At 41.4% G+C, this 20,577-nt stretch overlaps 1 protein-coding gene across 4 annotated transcripts in view; it reads left to right on the plus strand.

Moving 5' to 3' along the window:
* The window catches only part of LOC5577374 (trichohyalin), a 254,860-nt gene that overhangs the window by 227,813 nt on the left and 6,470 nt on the right, over nt 1-20,577 (plus strand). For all 4 annotated transcript variants that reach the window (XM_021855884.1, XM_021855886.1, XM_021855885.1 and 1 more), the window contains one exon: nt 15,444-15,782. In XM_021855884.1, coding sequence (XP_021711576.1) covers nt 15,444-15,782 — 339 coding nt within the window. The remainder of the gene's footprint in view (nt 1-15,443; nt 15,783-20,577) is intronic.

The raw sequence follows: 20,577 nt of genomic DNA on the forward strand, positions 1-20,577 counted from the left end.
AGCAAATCACGTTCCCTCAGTTGGCGAAGCGGCGCGTAGAACTGAACGTCTTCCAGAAGTGCAGGACAATCGATATTTCCCATGATGAGATCGAAAACGAAGAGCCTTTGTAGGTTGTTACGTCCGGCGTCCAACATCTCCAGATTTATGAGCATACATCGTGCTGGGTAATCCGGCAAGTTGATGGGATCTGACCAAGGCAGCTGTCGAAGGGCGTACCGAATAAAACTCCATTGAACTTTCTCCAGTCTGTCGATTTGAATGGTTTGATGCGGTGCCCATACACATGCTGCGTACTCTAATATGCTGCGAACTAACGAGCAGTACAGCGATTTGAGCGCATAAATATCATTGAAATCGTTTGTACTGCGACGAACGAACCCAAGGGTCGCGAACGCCTTAGCATTAATTACAGAGATATGATCGTTGAAACGTGGCATGTACGATGATACTCTATGCCCAGGGAAGTCAAGGAAATTTCCATTACGAAAAGATCCTGGACCGACCGGAAATCGAACCCAGACACCTTCAGCATGGCTTTGCTTAGTAGCCGTGCACTCTAACCACTCGGCTAAGGAAGGCCCCATATATTTCCAAATATAATGCCTTTTTTAAGAATTTGGCAAGCATATTCGGATTCAAGAGGCCCAAAATGAGTACGTAGAATTGATTTCAAAACTAACAGTGATCAATTTCACTCCGAAATGGGATTAATAGTTTTTTTATGTTTTAGAGATGATTTTTAGCACTAACATCACATTTGTTAGAAAATTTCGGTATATGAGCTAATGAGGTTCACCGTCGTACTTGTTTTCCTGCATTTAGTTGTATGGTAATGACAATATTTTAGAAAGCAGACCAGAAAAACAGTGAAAAATGATCAAATTCACCCGAAATTACGGTACTGCTGATCAGAGCTGTTGAATGTCAAAATTTCGGAAAAATTAAAATGCTTATGGCTCCTTCGTATGCGAAGTATTGCATTAGCAAATACTGGCAATAGATAGTAATTCGGAAAAGGTAACCGGGAAGAACATTTTCCAATATTTTTTTCCACTAGGAGCGATGATATTAGCAATATTCAAATGTCAAAGTCTCGTGAAATTCATGACATTTAACAGCCCTGCTGCTGATTGCCATCCCTCTAGCAGCAGCGAAGGTCACTAGTCGTATCATTGGTAACGGAATGAAGACTTTCCGTTCCAATGACGGGTCGGAAAAAATCTTCTTTCCTAATTTGCGCATTTGCATCGCCGATGACTATCTTGACGTCTTGTTCTGGGCACTCTCCGTAGGCCTTATTCTCTCATTATAAAACTTTTAATTTGCAACCTTTAAGTAGACATGTTGTCACGATAAGAAAGGTTCCAATAAATTGTACAGAAGAAGTTAAGTATCTAGGGCTCATGCTCCAAACTTCACATGGAGGGGATTCAAGCCAAATACAACAAAGATGTATCCACATACTAATAGAAAGTCGAAACTTTGTTTTAAGAACAATCTTAACAATTGTTAAATTGAGTTGATTTGGTTAAATTTCTTTATTAGAACATCTTAGTTGTAAAATTGCTCAAACAAAAAACAACTAGAGATACTTGTAAACCATCGCGATAACTGTGGCATCTTCCCCTTGACTGCTTCCTCCAAGCATGTGACACAGTTTCTGTCTCTAGCCCTTCACGCGAGCCTAAGATTCCAATGAGTTGCTCTTTGACGTGTTAGCTATCTCCCTACTCCCGCCAACATCTCTTAATAATACGCTAAGGCCGACAAACATCCATCCGATGACGTTTTTGTTATCTGCTGCTTTTCTAAATACGTGTGCACGTTGTAAAAGATGCGGCATTGTGAAAGAAAAATGGTTTTGGTTTTGCTGGAGGTGTTGGAATTTGTGTCACGGCGAAAACCATGCCACATGGGTTGGTAGAGGAAAATTGGAATAACGACCATCTTAATCCGATATGCTTGTTTTGGGCTCAATTCTTCTCAAGGTGACGATCTGCGTGTCGTGGCTACAAATGGGAATTTCGGCACAGGCAATCGGGTTGATCGCTATTTGAGGCTGATATGCATCGACCTATGAAGTAGTGTACTGTACAGTAACAAAGTGAAGATTTATGTTGCTGTATCAACAATAACATTTAGAAAGTTTATTATATTTTTTGAAATACAATGATCTGATAAATTTTCACGAGTCTTACCAAAAACAGACTAAAATCCAGTAAAACAAAACATGCGCCTCTTAAAAATATATACAAAAGCTATGTCCTGTAATGACCCAATGAGAAATCGTCAGTAAAATGCGAAAGATCCATAGCTGAAGGAGTTTATTTGCAAAATCTAGAAACGAGTTGAATGTAAGAGCTCTTCACTCTCCATGTTAGCAAGATCGACGTAAGCACTACTAAAGTTTTCGAAATATTTTCGTTATTTGAACGACAGATGTCGATCGAACCTTTTAAAAAATATGGTGTCTAGAATGGGGTTAGAACAAGCGCCCTATCGATACCAAATCATAGTATTTGCAATGTAACGCTAAACTCTCAAATTTTAATCAACTATAGCAATATAAATCATAAAAAGCTCATAAAAATCTAAAAATTTTAAGAAATAATTAGAGAATTTTATTTAAATCATTTGAATTCATTATGAATCCATCCAGTGATTCACTATCTGGATAGGCATTGCTTAGAGATGATCATAACGACATCTATGAATTGGTGAACTATATGGAAAGAAATTGAAATTCGTATAATGAATATGGTCCATAAACAAGCTTCGCGTGTGATATAAATTCTATATCAGTTACGTGATATACCCAAACAAATTTATAAAAAAAAACTGATCGATTTATAGTTAATGATAATATATGTAACTTTCCCGCAAGTATGCAGGCATTCCTAAGGATGTGCATGTATCGTGGTACTGTAACACCATAAACCCACCTGAAAGCGAAAGTTTTTAGTCCATTAAAACGAACGTATAAATTGGCCTGATATATTGGAGTTCCACTCTCCCTTTCGTTGGCCGGTTCCGATCTGGTATTGGTTTTCCTGCCGCCTGTGTTTGGTTAGTCGTTTCGTTTTGCCCATTCTCGTCCATTCACTGATCGAGCAGGCAGAAATGAATGTCATTTCTCATATTAAAAGTGATTTTTTTCCACATACCATTTACAACATCTCGTGCTGCTGCACCCTTAGTCAGCAAGGAGATTTGGGTCAACAAGGCTGTTTCAGCATGCTTGCGACTTCTCTGTCGTTCCACTCCATCGATCGCTGTATGGCAGAAGGCAGTGGTTCTCGAGCCTTCGGAATGGTCGAACTCACGATCCTCCTCTGAAAATTATAAGGCATGATTTACAAAATAAAGACTTTTAAAACTTATTTTTGAATTAAGAAATCACTATTTAGAAAATCAAGTTTGACTCTCAGACTCTATACCTTTTTGCAAATTATTAAATACTTTGAAAAAATAAATAAAAGCCAATTCTGACGTAGAAAGTCATAAACAAAATATAATTCACTTATTTTGGAGAAGCCCAAAAGTTTGCTTTTCACTTTTAAAGTACGCGTAAATTCAATTTAGAACTCACTTCTGTTCAACGTTAAAGTTCAACATTCCAACAAATTTGAAAGCTAATAAACTGGTCTTGCTTTCACAGACAAAAAAGCATTAAACATGGTTTTACACGAAGATTTGGCATCCGGTATTTATTATTAAAGTAGATGACATCTGAATATCGTCTACTACATAAAGAAACAAGATAAGATCTTTATTTTTATTTATTAAATCGTAGAATTATATTTTTACACTGCAACCTTTATGAATAATTTGAAACATAAAGGGGAATTGAACAATGTTTGCCTTCAGAAAAGTTTCTTAGAGCCAAAGCACTTAAACGGAATGTATTCTGCCTGTTTTGTGGCTGAACTTATGCCGAAAAAGCTAACTATTCCCCATTATGTCCACACCATTTTTTTCTAAAATTTAGTAATTACTCGTTACAACCATCTTTTTCTTCTTCTTGGCTTTACGTTCTCACTGGGACAGAGCCTGCTTCTCAGCTTAGTGTACTTATGAGCACTTCCACAGTTATTAACTGAGAGCTTTCTTTGCCAAAGTTGCCATTTTCATATTCGTATATCCTGTGGCAGGTACGATGATACTCTATGCCCAGGGAAGTCAAGGAAATTTCCATTACGAAAAGATCCTGGACCGGTGGGATTCGAACCCAAACACCTTCAGCATGGCTTTGCATGGTTGGCTCTAACCACTCGGCTAAGGAAGGCCCCGTTACATTAAATTGAACAAGCATTCCTGGATGTTCGCTAGGAACGTAAGTGAAAAATTTAACTGCTCTATCAACGATGTATTATGAATTGGTGAGTTCGTTTCATGCTTTTATTTCAAATGTGTCATAATTCTTAACACACTATTTTTTATAACACGTATTTGAATCCCTATGATACACTTCAACCTCTTTTAACGACCACTTTTATACGATCGAAATGCAGATTAACGACCGTCTTTATGAAAGACTAATATCTTAAAAAGTAGTCAAAATAAATGATAATGATGTTCAGCAAAATTGTTCAATAGATTATGGGGTAACCCGGTCGGTCGGATGGGAGCATGGGATGGAAGCATTTTGACGGACGAGCCTAAGGTGATCGAAAGGTGGAAGCAGCACTTCAACGAGCACCGGCAATGAAGGTCGAGACACGCAGGAAATGCCTTCGTCAGTACTGCGGAGGATGGAAACCAACCAGCCCCCATTTGACGGTGGTTAAAGATGCCATTCACCAGCTCAAGAACAATAAAGCTGCTGGTAAGGATGGTATCGGAGCTGAATTCATAAAGATGGGCCCGGAGAGGCTGGCCATTTGTCTGCACCGGCTGATAGGCACAATCTGGGAAACAGAACAGTGAACGGAGGAGTGGAACGAAGGGGTAATATGCCCCATCTACAAGAAATTAAAGAAAGTTAGATTGTAAGAACTTTCGAGCGATCACTATTCTAAATGTGGCCTACAAAGTATTATTCCAGATCATTTTCTGTCGTCTGTCACCTGTAGTAAACGAGTTCATGGGAAGTTATTAAGCCGGCTTCGTGGACGGCCGATCGACAACGGACCAGATATTTACAGTACAGCCAATCTTCCAAAAATGTCGTGAATACCAGGTCCTAACGCATCGCTTTTCATCGATTTCAAGGCGGCATACGATAGTATCGACCACGTAGAGCTATGGAAAATTATGGACGAGAACAGCTTTCCCGGGAAGCTCACGAGACTGATAAGAGCGACAATGGAGGGTGTGCAAAATTGTGTGAAGGTTTCAGGCGAACACTTTAGTTCCTTTGGATCCCACCGAGGACTACGACAAGGTGATGGACTTTTGTACCTATTGTTCAATATTGCGCTAGAAGGTGTTATGCGGAGAGCCGAGCCCAACAGCCGGGGTACGATTTTTACGAGATCCAGTCAATTTGTTCGCTTCGCGAATGATATGGACATTGTCGGCCGAACATTTGAAAAGGTGGCAGACCTGCCTGAAACGCAAGGCAACGCGACAGGGCTCGCCTAGGTAGCAGTGTTACGATAGACGGGGATACGTTCGAGGTGGTCGACGAGTTTGTCTACCTTGGATCCATGCTGATGGCTGACAATAACGTTAGCCGTGAAATACGGAGGCGCATCATCAGTGGAAGTCGGGCCTACTATGGCCTCCAGATTCACACCTGCACCAAATGTGTCATGTACAAAACGTTCATAAGGCCGGTAGTCCTCTACGGGCATGAAACGTGGACGATGCTTGAGGTTGACTTGCAAGCACTTGGAGTCTTCGAACGTCGGGTGCTTAGGACGATCTCTGGCGATGTGCAGGAAAACGGTGTGTGGCGGCGAAGGATGAACCACGAGCTCGCCCAACTATACGGCGAACCCAGTATCCAGAAGGGGGCGAAAGCTGGAAGGATACGATGGGCAGGGCATGTTACAGGAATGCCGGACAGCAATCCTGCAAATATAGTGTTCGCCACAGATCTGATTGGTACAAGAAGGCGTGGAGCGCTAGGTGGGCGGATCAAGTGCGTATCGATTTGGCGAGCGTGGGGCAGAACCGAGGATGAAGAGATGCGGCCACGAATTGAGTATTGTGGCGTGAAATTGTCGATTCAGTGTTATCTGTTTAGATGTTAACTAAATAAATGAAATGAAATGGGTGGGTGGTCATTGAAATGATATCTCAGGATCCTGACCACTTAGAAAGAAGGCGTCTTCGGCAAAGTTGTTCAGTAGCTCAAGCGCTATCATTAGAAAAGCCATGCGACTCGCAATTTTGTATTGTGAGTGAGCATGAAAGTTTTGTTTTGCGATTATGTCAGGATCTTGAGAGATGCACACAAGTACCATCTGGTGTCATAATCTTGAATCTCATGGCTCAAATAATGATAGTTCTTGAGTTATTGAATTACTTTCCTGAAGACGCAATCCTTCTAAGTGGTCTGGCATCTGTAAATCAAAAGTTTCATGCTCACTAGCGGCACCTGAAAGCAAAATCTCGAATTTTTTCTCAAATAGTGATAGTTTTTGAGCTACTGAACAACTTTGCCATTCTCATTGCTCAGATGATATATCGGCAAAACAAGTCTGTCTCAAACTCACTATTCACCTGGTTGCAAAGTTTTGAATCAACTAGCTTGAGCAATGATAACCCTTGACTAACTGAGTAGATTTGCCGTAGACCCCATGTTTCTGAGATAGTTGCAAAAGGTTCATGCTCAAGTATATTGGTTAACATAATGATAGTCCGTGAGAAATAGAATTTTGCCGATGACACATTTTTTTAAATGGTGTGAACCCTGACAAAACCGTAAATCGAAAGTTTCATTCTCACTAGCGCCACCTGGAAGAAAAATCTCGACCATCTTGACTACAATAATTTAAGCCCTTGAGTTATTGAACAACTTTGCCAAAGACGCAATCTTTCTAGGAGATCAGGATCCTAATATACCAAAAGTTTCACGCTCACTAGCGCTGTCTGGTAGAAAGATCTAGAATGTCATGGCTTAAATATTGATAGTCCTTGAGCTACTGAACAACTTTGCCGAAGACACTATCTTCCTTAGTGGTCAGGATCCTAAGATAACCACAACAAATAATTCATGCTCACTAGCGCCCCCTAGTGACAAAATTTTGAATCTCTTGGCTTTTATAATGATAGCGCTTAAGAGGAAAATAACCAAAAATGCAAAATTGCGTATTTCATGGCTTTTCTAATGATAGTCCTCGAGCTACTGATTAACTTTTTTTTCTATCTTCATTAACGAGATTTTTAGCCCTGGGCTAGTTCATCTCGGGACCAACGGCTTTACTTCCCTTTCGAAGGAAGTCGTCATCACAATTTTTTTGTCAGTGACTATCTCGGGCAGGCTATCGACATGATGGAGACACCATCTTCTATGGTGACAGAGGGCTCGATTGGCTTGTCAGATAGATCGGGCCCGGGACATCCTGTCTACTGCAAATCGCTGCAGTTGATATAGGGCATGTCTATTGCCTGATCTCGGGGATGGGATTCGATCCCAGGTCCTCGGCGTGAGAGGCATCTGTTCTAACCACTACACCAGGTCCGTCCCCTGATTAACTTTACCGAAGACGCCATCTTCCTGAGTAGTCAGAATCTTGAGTTATCCGCTAAACAAAAGTTAATTCTTCTTTAACAGTGTTGCCAGCCACATGAACATTTGTGTTTAAGCCGACTGTATAGCACGCAACACTTCCTTAAACTTTGGTGAACATTCAGAATCGTTATCTATAAAATTTATTGGTATTTGCATAGAACACCCCCATAGAATTGGCTCTTTTGATAACAATCGAACAGTGTTGACATATATTATCAGAATATGAAATTTTGAATGGCCATTTTGGAAAAGTTCTCAATCTATGCTTCAACTATGCCCAATATCTCAGATCAGTATTTTCACATCTAGATGTTGTATTTTTTTTTCAAAAACATAACGGCAACTCTGATTTTTTTACGACCGATTCTTTTTACGACCCCCCGACCCGCCTTTTTCCTGTGATAATCATGTAAATGCAGAGGTATACTCGGTCTTTAGAAGTGGATATTACAAACATTTCTTTCTTTGCTTGTCGATCAAAATACATATCGTAACATGAAACACAACACAACAGTTGTCCTTTTTTGGTATTTAGAAAATCTTCGAACGATTCGTCACCATAGGTGTCGACATATTTTATTTTCATTCTTGATTTACGACAATAGATGACTGTTTTTTTTTAATGGCCACACCGTACTCTGACGTAGTTGAAGAAAATGTCGGTATCCAAGTTGGGCTGATAAAGATTGTGAAAGGGTTGAAGCTGAACAAAGCTCCGGGACCAGATGGTATCCCTAACGTAGCGCTAAGGGCAGCAATCTTTGCGTTCCTAGATATATTTTAGACAGAGTTGCAGAAGTGTCTAGCGGAAGGCTGCTTCCCAGACAGATGGAAGGTGCAGAAGCTGGTGTTGCTGCCAAAATCGGGAAAACCGCCATTAGATCCTGCTTCATATAAACCAATATGCTTGCTGCATACTCTTGATAAAATTCTGGAGAAGGTCATCATCGGCAGCCTGACGATATACACGGAAGACGAGAACAGATTGTCGAAAAGTCTGTTCGGATAGTCCATCGTAAATAGACTTCGACAGTGGATGCTATTCAGGCAGTCATCGCGTGTGCGGAGAAAACGTCCAAGCAGAAGAGGAGAGGCAATCGATACTTACGATACAAACCAGGGACGGATGTCAATTGAAGTAACGGCGGGAGTTCCACAGCGATCCATACTTGGTCTAACACTGTGGAATATGATGTACGATGGAGTGCTAGCCTGAATGCCGAATGGAGTCGAAATCGTATGACGGCGGAATTGCTAGACACCATTGAATCGTGGATGACTGGAGTCAAGCTGCAGTTGGCTCATCACAAAACGGAGGTGGTGCTGGTCAGCAACTGCAAGGCGGTTCAGCAGTTCGAGATCAACGTCGGAGGGCACGCAATCTCATCAGGCTAAAGTTCAACAGCCACGTAGAATATGCCTGCGAAAAGGCAGTGAATGCAGCTAACACTGTAGCTAGGATCATGCCCAACATTGGAGGACTAAGAAGCATTACGAGGCGTCTTCTGGCGACCGTCCATACTGAGTTACGGAGTCCCGGTTTGCACCGCAGCGTTGGGAACCAAACGTAACCGGGAAAAGCTGGTAGGTACGTTCCAGCTCATGGCTATACGGTTGGCGAGTGCCTTTTTTTTTTTTTTACAAGGGGGAAATCTGCAAACAGATCCCCTGAGAAGATAACTCAGGGAATGCGGGGATGACGCACCAACGACGACCCGCTAAAACCAGCCTATGCACTGTGCATGAGCAATTCATTTAGAATTGCTCAAGTGGTGAACAGTGCATCGACATGACCCTTGGACTCAGACTCTCATCTCCCCGGAACCACCTTACGGTATTTCTTCGGGAAGGGACCAGTGCATATAGCACAACACGTGTAGCAGAAGTAGCCTAGGCAAACTGCTTCTCCTAGCCGACTTAAACAATGTTACAAGGGACCAGCCTCGGCAGGGCTAATCCTCTGCAGCCAACTCTTGGTCGGCGCGCCATAGACGCTGCAATTCTAACATAATGTGAGTGACAGCCGTAGTTACTGCATTCCAGCACTCGGCATCCGCACACATTCTCTCTATAATATTGTCGGGGGACGTGTCCCCTCCGCATGTAGTGAGCATGCGACCTCTCACAACAATGAAACGGGGGCAATCGAACACGACATGCTCCGCTGTTTCCTCTACACCAGCACAATTGGGGCACGCAGGAGATTCTGAGTGCCTGAACCTATGCAGGTACTGTCTATAGCAACCATGTCCTGACAGAAACTGCGTCAGGTGGAAGTTCACTTCCCCATGGCTTCTACCAAACCAATCTGACACATTTGGTATTTGTCGATGGGTCCATCTACCCTTAGTGGAGTTATCCCATTCCTGCTGCCAGCTTCTGAGCGTTTCCTCTTTACACGTGTCGCGGACTCCTCTGGTATCCCTTTGGTTGAAGCATTGAACATCTTCCTTGATGATTAGCCCGATGGGCGTCATCCCGGCTATGATGCACACGGCCTCTTTAGATACCGTCCGGTATGCACTTGCTACTCTTAAGCACATTATCCTGTACGTGCTTTCCAACCGCTTTAGGTTTCTGTTCATTCTAAGCGGTTTTGACCAGATTGGTCCTCCATACCTTAGTATGGATAGCGCCACGCTTGCCAGCAGCTTGCGTTTGCTGGCAATTACAGCAGAGCTGTTAGACATCATCCTCGAAAGCGCCGCTATAGCCGTAGATGCCCTTTTACAGGCATATTCAACGTGGCTAGCGAAGCTCAGCTTGTCATCGATCATTACCCCAAGATGCCTAAAGGATCGCTTGGACTCTATGGTGCAATCACCTACCGAGATAAGCGCCCGTTGCTCGGACTTGCGGTTGTTTACCACCACCACCTCAGTCTTGTGACGGGCCAGTCCTAGTTTCCTAGACTTCATCCATTCCTCAACCAGGGAAATAGAGTGCGCTGCTGTCAACTCTACTTCCTCCATCGATTCACCATATACCACTAGGGTGATATCATCGGCGAAGCCAACAATCTTAACACCCGTCGGCAGGGGCAGCCTCAGTACGTCATCGTACATCGCATTCCATAACAGCGGGCCCAGTATTGAACCTTGAGGTATTCCCGCGGTAATTCGAACGCTTTTCTGCCCCTCCTCTGTGTCATACAGTAGAATCCTACCATCAAAATAGCTTTCTAGAAGCTTACACAACTGCACCGGTACCTTGAGGCGGTGAAGCGCGTGTGCTATTGCTTCCCAGCTTGCGCTGTTGAACGCATTCTTCACATCCAGAGTGACAACCGCGCAGTAACGGATGCCGCTCCTTTTATGCTCGATTGCCACCTCAGCTGTTTGAACGACCGACTGGATGGCGTCCAGAGTAGATTTACCTTTTCTGAATCCAAACTGGTTGTTGGACAGGCCGTCCGCACTCTCCGTATACGGTACTAGTCTGTTGAGAATCAACCTCTCCAATAACTTGCCCGTCGTATCTAGTAGACAGATAGGTCTATACGCCGACGGGTCACCTGGTGGTTTCCCCGCCTTTGGTAGTAGCACCAATTTCTGTCGCTTCCATACATCCGGGAAGATTCCTTGATCAATGCAGCGTTGCATCGTGGTTCTGAACATGTCCGGATCCGTGTTCACTGCCGCTTTTAAGGCAACATTCGGGATACCATCGGGTCCCGGTGCCTTGTTTGACGCGAATGACTTCACGACTTCTGCCAGCTCTTCGTTCGTCACTCTCGCCACTTCTTCTCCTTCATCTGCCGCATACGGCGCTGGGGGCCATGGGCTTATGGGATGGTGCGGGAAGAGTACATCGATTATCGATCGCAGCAACTCGGGCGATTTCTCTTGGGGCGCTATGGCTCCTTTGGTCTTAGCCATTACCACTCTGTAGGCGTCACCCCATGGACTAGAATTGGTGGCGAGTGCCTATCGCACTATATCGTCTGAGGCAGCGTGCATTATCGCCGGAATGGTCCCCATTTGCATCACTCTGGCCGAGGACATAGCATGCTACCAGCAAAGGAGGAATACCATCAGAATGGATACAATGGCGAGGTGGCAGCAGGAATGTAATAACTCGGAGAAAGTGAGGTGGACCCACAGACTCATTTTAAACGTGTCTGCGATGCAAAGAGGAGGCTATTTTGTCGTTCTTCTGAGGAGAAAAATATGAACTGAAATATTATAACACAGATCCTCAAGCGATTCGAGTGTGAGTGCAAAAAAAATGCGAGGATTTTCTCAGGTACTCTCTCTTTTTCTCTTGTTGCGATGCTCACCTTTACTCACACTTCAAAAGAACTCTTGAGTCTGCCGCCCGAACAAGACAGTCCTCGGGGAGTTGTGAGAGCACCCTTTTTTGATGGAATTTTACTATGTTGTGTTTTGTGCTGCATCTTCCTCGCTCATTTTTCGTTGCCTCGCTGCTTAGCATTTTTCGCAAAGAGGCAAAGGCAGCATGCTGCTCTAGAGTATTTCACCGAACTCAATTGATGTTCAGGAGAATTATCAAGCCCGCGTGTCGGTGTGGACGAACAGAAAATATGGAGACTTTTTTTTTTACTTTTTCCTGAACCAATTTCTGTCAGGCCACGGATGCTTCCGGAAATATCTGCACAGATTCGGACACGCAGAGTCTACATTTGGACACATTAAAATCAAAATAACATCCTACATCATTAAATGCCCGCAAACAACTAGACATTGGGCAGTTCTGTCCATATATCGTTCTATGCGGTCGTATAACCAGTAACTGCCTCTCGCGGAGCTTCCTTGTCGATGCGTAAAACCTCAGTTCGTTGGTCAGTTCAGAGCAGTCGATGTTATTGGACAACAAGTCATATACAAATAATCTTCGGAGTAAGCTGAGTCCACCGCCGGGGTCTAGCTGACTAATTCGCGAAACAGCACCGGCAAATAGGGCGCCTGTGAATCGGAAGTTTCCCTCCACCGGAATCGCAGGTCCGACCTCGGCATCTGCCCGGATAGCATCGGTTCGGAAGAACTTCCGCCACCGGGGAAATCTTCGACGGAATAGGACAGATCCAGTGCCGGGGGCTACTCTGAGTAGTACGAAGCGTATCACCGGCTTGAGTTGTCGGAGCGCCAGTGAAACGGAAGTCATCCTTCAATCGGAATTGCTGGGTCGACTTCGGCACTCTACCGACCAGTATCGAAGCATGAAGATGCGGAAGTAGGCTAGCGCCAACATCGGGAACTAGGCAGAGTATCATTGATCGTCACAAACCACTTCTGGGTCGTCGGGGTGTCAGTGAACCGGAAGTCATCCTCCAACCGGAATCGCTGGAACGACCTCGGCATCCAACTGGTCAACCAGGAGAGCTCGCATAGCAACAGCGGAAAACGAGTCGTCGTAGAGCAACGAAATGCACATGAGCGTCCAGTAGAAGTTCGACAGGGCTCTGACGCGAGGCCGGCCCTAGGGAAGCATGCGTCGTCGCACAGAAAGCTGTCCAAAGCCCCGGCGAGATCTTTAACCGCCAATTGAGAAAAGCAAGTAGTCGCAGAGACACCGTATAAATGTCGCAGTGAACAGCATTTTTGATGACATTAAGCTACAACAGCGAACTAGCAGAACAGCTAGAGGCTGAGACTGACGAAGTGCATGAGCACAGGCCTCCTCCGATGAAGTTGCGTGATGTAGTCCCGGGGGAGATAGATGCACAGGAACACAAGGGAAAGTTTTTTAGTGGTTAAGCACGCCTAACATGAGTCCCACACCTTCCCAACACATGAAAGGCCAGGCTTTTCAAGTTTTTTTGTACCCTTCTAAAAATAAATTTAAAAAAAAAAAAACAATTATTAACTGAGAGCTTTTTGCCAAAGTTGTCATGTCCGCATTCGTATATCGTGTGGCAGGTACGATTATACTCAATGCCCAGGGAAGTCAATGAAATTGTCGTTACTAAACGATCCTGGACCGACAGGGTATCAGAAGGCCGGCTTCAAAGGACCGACCGGGAATCGGATCCAGACACCTTCAGCATGGATTTGCTTTGTAGTCACGGAACTCTAACCACTAGGCTAAGGAAGTCCTTGTTTGCATTTAGTTTGATTGAAAATATGGTTAGGAACATTAAAAAAAAACCCTGAGGGTAATTTTTTTAAACGGAAATAATTCAGCAGTAAGATACCATCATGATTATCGAGCTGATGGTGAATATCAAGCTTTTTAGACAATGCATGGACAACATTTCGAGCAACATTCAGATGGATTTAGAAAGAGCTTTCTCCATATTTGAAAGCCACGCATACGTATGGCAATCAAATATTGAACTTTGAACATGTTTTGCACTTTAAAATCCTACATTAAAAAATACAAATAAAAAGCAAGGTGGTAACATGAAAATAGTCAATAAATTATTAATTTTGAACGATTTTCCACACCACATACAATATTACACAATACCTACATCTGCAACTTCTTCTGTGGATGGCTAAGGGACAGATTCGAATGAATGTGGTCCACTACGTCAAACAAAACATAAATTTCAACACATATTTTTGTGTATTTCATGAGTTATAAAGTTAGAACGGTTAGAACCTTTAGCAAACTTGCGTTTATCGACTAATTTAAAAAAAGTTGCAAATGTTTTGTCTAATAATGTATGCTTTAAATTTATTTCAAAAAAAAATCTTCCAGTACCGGTATTTTACCGGTGGTAGTTACATTACCGTAGAACCGGTACTCTTCAAAAGGGGTCGGTACTAGGAACCTTGTTTTAATATTACAAAAGTTGCAACATTTGCATTTTCAAATGAATTTTTTAGTAAATATCCAAAATTCTGAGCACACCACGGATTACGGTAATTTCTAAGAAATATTTGTTTATCGTCCGAGAAAATCAAATCAATATTCTGTGTGTTCTTCCCAGTCTATCTGTGGACAAATGCAGGATTAAATTTGACTTTCAAAAATCACATTGAAGGCATTCAAGCCAAATGTAACAAATATATAAATTGTATACTCATCAACTGAAAATCAAAATGAACAAGCTTTTGATCTACAAATGTTCAGGCCGGCTGTACCAATATGAACTAGTTGTCGTAATACCACAAAGAAAGCTCTGCAGAGAATCTATATAAATAAAAATGGAATGGTGTTTGTATGTCACGAAATGGCTTGAGAACGGGTCAACCGATTTGAATGATTATTTTTCCGTTTTGTTCGTTAAGTGTTCTGACGTGTTTGTGTGTATAAAAATCCCAGGATATTCACCGGGAAAGTCGAAAAAACGAGCGTGAACGGAGCTGTCATTTTGTATGGGACGATCCATAGCGTTTTTCAACAGCCTACTTGATGGCAAGACGAAGTTTGCCGGGCCCACTAGTTTTAAATAAATGAGTGGCGTCCGAGACCAAATTAACAACCTCTGGTTGAAATCACACCGTCCTCGTGAATGGTAAGGCACTTGTTTCGTTTGCGCTCGAATTCAACAGCCATTGAGCAGGTTGCGGTTAAGTCAAAACGCGCCCGTTATGGCAGGTCTAGCGACAAACTTCCCTTTGGGTTCAGTTGTTTGATGGAAAGCTGTCAGTTCTGCGCAAATCTATAGCTATGAGTTCTCACAGTGAGCCAATTTTACAAAGATATCACACGACATTCCATTCAAAATTCGACCGACGGTTGTGATTTTCGTCGTCTGTTTGTATTTCGGCTTTTAATTCACAACTTTCACATTTCTTCTGGAGGAAAAAACTTGTTTAACCAAAATCGTCTCATCTTTGTCGCATTTCAGACTGGGCTTACCAGCGCAATTAACAGCATCAGTTGTGAGTGCGGGTCCGGAAAGAAAGCCGCATCACCAGCCGCAGCATCCAGCGCAGATGTCGAGAAGATTTGATTCGCCGCGCCGGTTTGACTCATCGCACGGAAGTGACACCGGGACAAGTACCAGGGAATCGGAATGCAGCGAGGAGCAACAGCACTCGCCAACTTCGCCGATATCGCCCATATCGAGCCAATCCAAGCTTTACGACTCGTTGGCCGCCGAACTGCGGGAAAAGCTGAGCGGAGGGGTTCCCTTGCTACTGCCGACACGGGATTGCGATAAAGCCAACAGCAACGACTCACGGAGGTAAGACAACAGTGAATTGATGGTCAAAACCACCTGGAGTAATGGCTCTCTATGATGATTGCCTAACCGTTCTGAACGGTGGATTTGGAAGCGTGTGCGACACATGGGAAACCGCCTTTTTTAATTAATCATTAATAAATTTCAATAACGAGTATTACGAAAGATGTAACTTAATTTACAGTCAGACGGGATAATATGCAACACTCTTCAATTTTATAGCTATCATAATTCAACAAAACATTTGGAAATGAAGTTTTACAACCCTGGCTCTAAGGCTTTTTGGAAATATATAAAAAAAACTCAAAACCAATTCCTACATAAAAAAAAATTTTATAACTAGGTTCTTGCAAAGTTCCTCAAAAAGCTGTGCAGGTTGAACGCACTTACAGTTTTACAGGGATGACAAACATTTGTGTTCGCCTACACAGGCCTCTCCGCCAAAGGACGGAACTTGCGTATCTTCTGTAGTAGATTACAAAACAGTTCGGATATTTTTTCTTCATGCTTGCAAAATGGAGTATTATTAATAATGCTCCCAAAACTCAACTAATAATATTCCTACATGAACCAAAAGCTCTTTATATGAAACCTACAAGTAGGCATGTTGTCACGATTCCAATAAATTGGTCAGATGAAGTAAAGTATTTAGGGCTCATGCTAGATAAAAAATTAACTTTCAAAAATCGCATCGAGAGCATTCATGCCAAATGTAGGGAATATATACAGATATTACCAGATTTTTCTTTTAGTTTCATCATTAAAATAATTCACAATTTTCAAAACTTGGATACAAGGTAAAGCAGTACATAATTTTAGCACAGTAATTTTCTTAGGTTTGAATCCAATTGTGCAATCAACTGGTAAGGGCACACAATTTTCAACTTTATGGTTCCATTTTGCTTTTGGATTTGTTTTTGGTAAAAAGCAAACAGACACATTGAGAATTTGAGGTTGGAATCACTGTTGTAATTTACCCCACAAGGGAAGCCAAATAAGTTTTTGGATTTGAATAATGTGAAAGTGCGAATTTAACACACTTTTAATCTATCTCATTTGTTCAATACAAAATAATGTTATTGATAGTAACGACTTTTTTTTTGTTCGTATCATTTAAAACATTACATTTATTTCTTATTTCTAGACGTTTTGTGTTAGACAACACTATTATCCTAATTTGGTATAACAAAATCAGGCTGTTATTAACATTTATTTAACAACAAATTACATTTAATTTGCCGTAGCAGTTCAGAATTCTTACAGGTTAGTTGATTTCCCCTGCTCATAAGAAAATAAGAACAATTTTAATTTACTTAACCTAACTTAATCTACATATATTACGCATTAATCGTGGCAAAAGAAAATTGCAACGATTTTTGTCTAAAATTATTATTTATTTTATTTGACATTTATTCCAATGTTTCAACATTGGACATTCTATGTAACTCATTAGTACTATACCAGGGAGGGAGCTTCAGAATCATTTTCAAAACTTTATTTTGAATCCTCTGCAGAGCTTTCTTCCTGGTGTTAAAACAGCTAACCCATATTGGTACAGCATACAACATGGCTAGCCTGAAAATTTGTTTGAATATCAAAAGCTTGTTCTTAAGACAAAGTTTTGATTTTCTATTAATAAGGGGATATAGACATTTTACATATTTGTTACATTTGGCTTGAAAGGTTTCAAATAAATTGCTTTTGGTTTATGTGTGAATATTATACGTTTAGAAGCATTAGGAGAAATCTTCCATTTTTGCAAGTATGAAGAAATAATATCCAAACTTTTTTGCAATCGACTACAGATGACACGCAAACTTCGTCCTTTGGCGGAGAGGCCTGTGTCATCCGCAAACAAAGATTTTTGACATTTCTGAGGTAACTAGGGTGAGTCAGATGTAAAAAAAAGTGTATAATAGTGGTCCCAAAATGCTGCTTTGAGGAACACCGGCTCTTACAGGAATTAACCTGAAGTGCACGATTTGACATATAACTTTGAATTTTTCTAACAATGTATGTTGGGAAATTAAAGATTTTTTAATTTTACGATTATGGGGCCCAGATATCCGTAGCGGTAAACGCGCAGCTATTCAGCATGAAATGCTGAGGGTCGTGGGTTCGAATCCCGCTGGTCCAGGATCTTTTCGTAAAGGTTTTTTTTCGATTTCCAGGGCATAGAGTATCTTCGTACCTGCCGCACGATATACACATGCAAAAATGGTCAATCGGCAGAGGAAGCTCTCAGTTAATAACTGTGAAAGTGATCAACAGAACACTCATCTGAGAAGCAGGTTGTGTCCCAGTTGGGACGTAACGCCAGAAAGAAGAAGAAGAAGAATTTCACGATCAAAGCTTCATGCCAAACACTGTCAAATGCTATTTCTATGTCTAGAAGAGCAAGACCAATAGAATAGCCTTCAGATTTGTTGGAACGGATCAAATTTGTTACGCGTAAAAGTTGATGAGTGGTTGAATGTCCATGACGGAATCCGAACTGTTCATTGGCAAAAACTGAATTTTCGTTTTTCATTCCTAAAATAACCTTTTCAAAAACTTTACTGTTGGAGGAAAGCAAACTGATTGGACGATAGTTAGAAGCTTCTGCGGGATTTTTGTCTGGTTGTGAAATTGGTACAACCTTAGAATTTTTCTATTTGTCAGGAAAATATGCTAATTGAAAACATTTGTTGAATATCTCAACTAAAAATGATAAGCTACTTTCTGGAAATTTCTTGATGAGGATTTAGAAAATTCCATCATCGCCAGGAGCTTTCATATTTTTGAATTTTTTAATAATTGTTCTCACTTCTTCCAAATCAGTCTCCCAGGCATTTTCGAAAACGTTGATCTTCTTGATTGAGAATATTTTCGAAGTCCTGAGTAACTTGATTTTCAATTGGACTTGTAAGTCCAAAATTAAAATTGTGCGTGCTTTTAAACTGCATAGCAAGTTTTTGAGATTTTTCGCAATTAGTTAGTTGTTTTCCGCTTTCAATGCCGGTATTGGTTTCTGATGTTTTTTTTTTTAATTTAAGATAATTTCCAAAAGGGCATAAAAACTGGTTCCAATTGAGAAATTTTCAAAATTTTTGTTTCTTAGTTGTGAGAAACGTTTCTTGATAAATTTCTGCAAATCCTGCCATATAATTTTCATAGCAGGATCGCCAGTGCGTTAAAATTTCCTTCTCGTCACGTTTTCAAGACGGATCAAGAGTTTAAGATCATCGTTTATAATGACGGATTCAAATTTTACTTCACATTTTAGAATTTATATGCTCCTGGCTTCAACAATGGAATTTGTTAAAGTTTCAAGAGCATTGTCAATATCAAGTTTTGTTTGTAAAGAAATGTTAACATCAAGATAAGAGTCAATATATGTTTCATATATATTCCAGTCGGCTCGAAAATAATTGAAAATTGAGCTGATAGGATTGAGAATCGCTTCATGGGATATTTGAAATATAAAAGGGACATAATTAGAATCAAAATCAGCATGAATAGTTGTAAATAATATGATTTCAATAATGTTAAGACCTTTCCGAATGAATACCTCGAATGGATTCCGTTTTATTGAATTGAATATCTCAACCAATAGTTAGTCCAGAAATCAGTTATTACTGACTTCTGTGCAGTGTGCCTAGACCAACTCGTATGTATTGAACTTTTGTGCTATGAGCCGGAATGGCGAAGGCACCTAGAGCAAAATAACTCCGAAAACGAAAATGAACATTGAACTTGAAAAACTGTTTTAAAAAAATCGAACTCTAATGGAAGAAGCGCTCAATGCTAGTGCGTTGCGTTTGTATAAGTGAACCGAAAATCGAATGCACACCACTTACAAGAAACCGTATGAATGAGAACGGCAAATGCCAAACCGCAGACAGTGACTGTGAATGAGTGAACAAATGCGGACGCCAAAATGGCTTCCTTTCGGAATCATCCATGTCGCGACGAATGGAAGAATATTGTTACAAGAAAAGTGTTGAAGTATCTCTTCCAGCGCCAATATTAGTGTGCTTGCTGAAGGAAGAAGAAATATCCAGTCTGCGATCATATTCGACGAAAGAATTGTTGTTGATCGCACAACGGTGCGAAATCGACAGAAGCTCCAGCATGAGCTGTTCCTGAAGAAAGAGGAGGATAAACTGTTTATCCAGTTCCTGCTCCATTTTCTACTATTGAACTTGATATTTGTTTTTTTGTTTTTTTAATTTTATTAACGACCCTTTAATTCAATAAAAAATCATTCAGGTCAAATTCATTAACTTAAATTATAATACATTTTTATTTTTCATCTTTTTCTTCATTTCACGACTATGTTTTTTCTGTACCCAAACCAACCATTTATCAGAATCCTCCTCAAATGCTGGCTCTTCTCCTGATGTTTCCGTGTCATCGTCATCGGTCGGCAATTCATTACGCACAGTCTGTAGTACATCCAAATTTCGTTTGTTATCGATTCGCTTTCGTGGTGGTGATCTTCCAATAGGTAGCGAATCGGTCTGGTTCGATGTTCGTTTGAAAAATTGCTGCTGTTGCGGAGCCTTTTGCTGCTGCTGCTGGTGATCGTTATTGTTCTTTGTAGCTTTCGTAATAATTGAAGTGGTGGCGACAATTCGATTGTCGTTTGTAACTGCGGTTTGGGAATTTTGTGCCAAACTTTTTTTATTGGCCGCACAAGTTTTGCCGGAATGTATCAGCTGAGAACAGTACCGACACGTGGTCGGCTGAGTTTTGTAAGAAATATAGGTCTGTTCACTTTTAATAGTGACATACGATTTGAGAAGTTCCCTCAGTG

This window comes from Aedes aegypti, chromosome 3 (genome assembly GCF_002204515.2).
Source record: "Aedes aegypti strain LVP_AGWG chromosome 3, AaegL5.0 Primary Assembly, whole genome shotgun sequence".
Classification (NCBI taxonomy): Eukaryota; Metazoa; Arthropoda; class Insecta; order Diptera; family Culicidae; genus Aedes; species Aedes aegypti.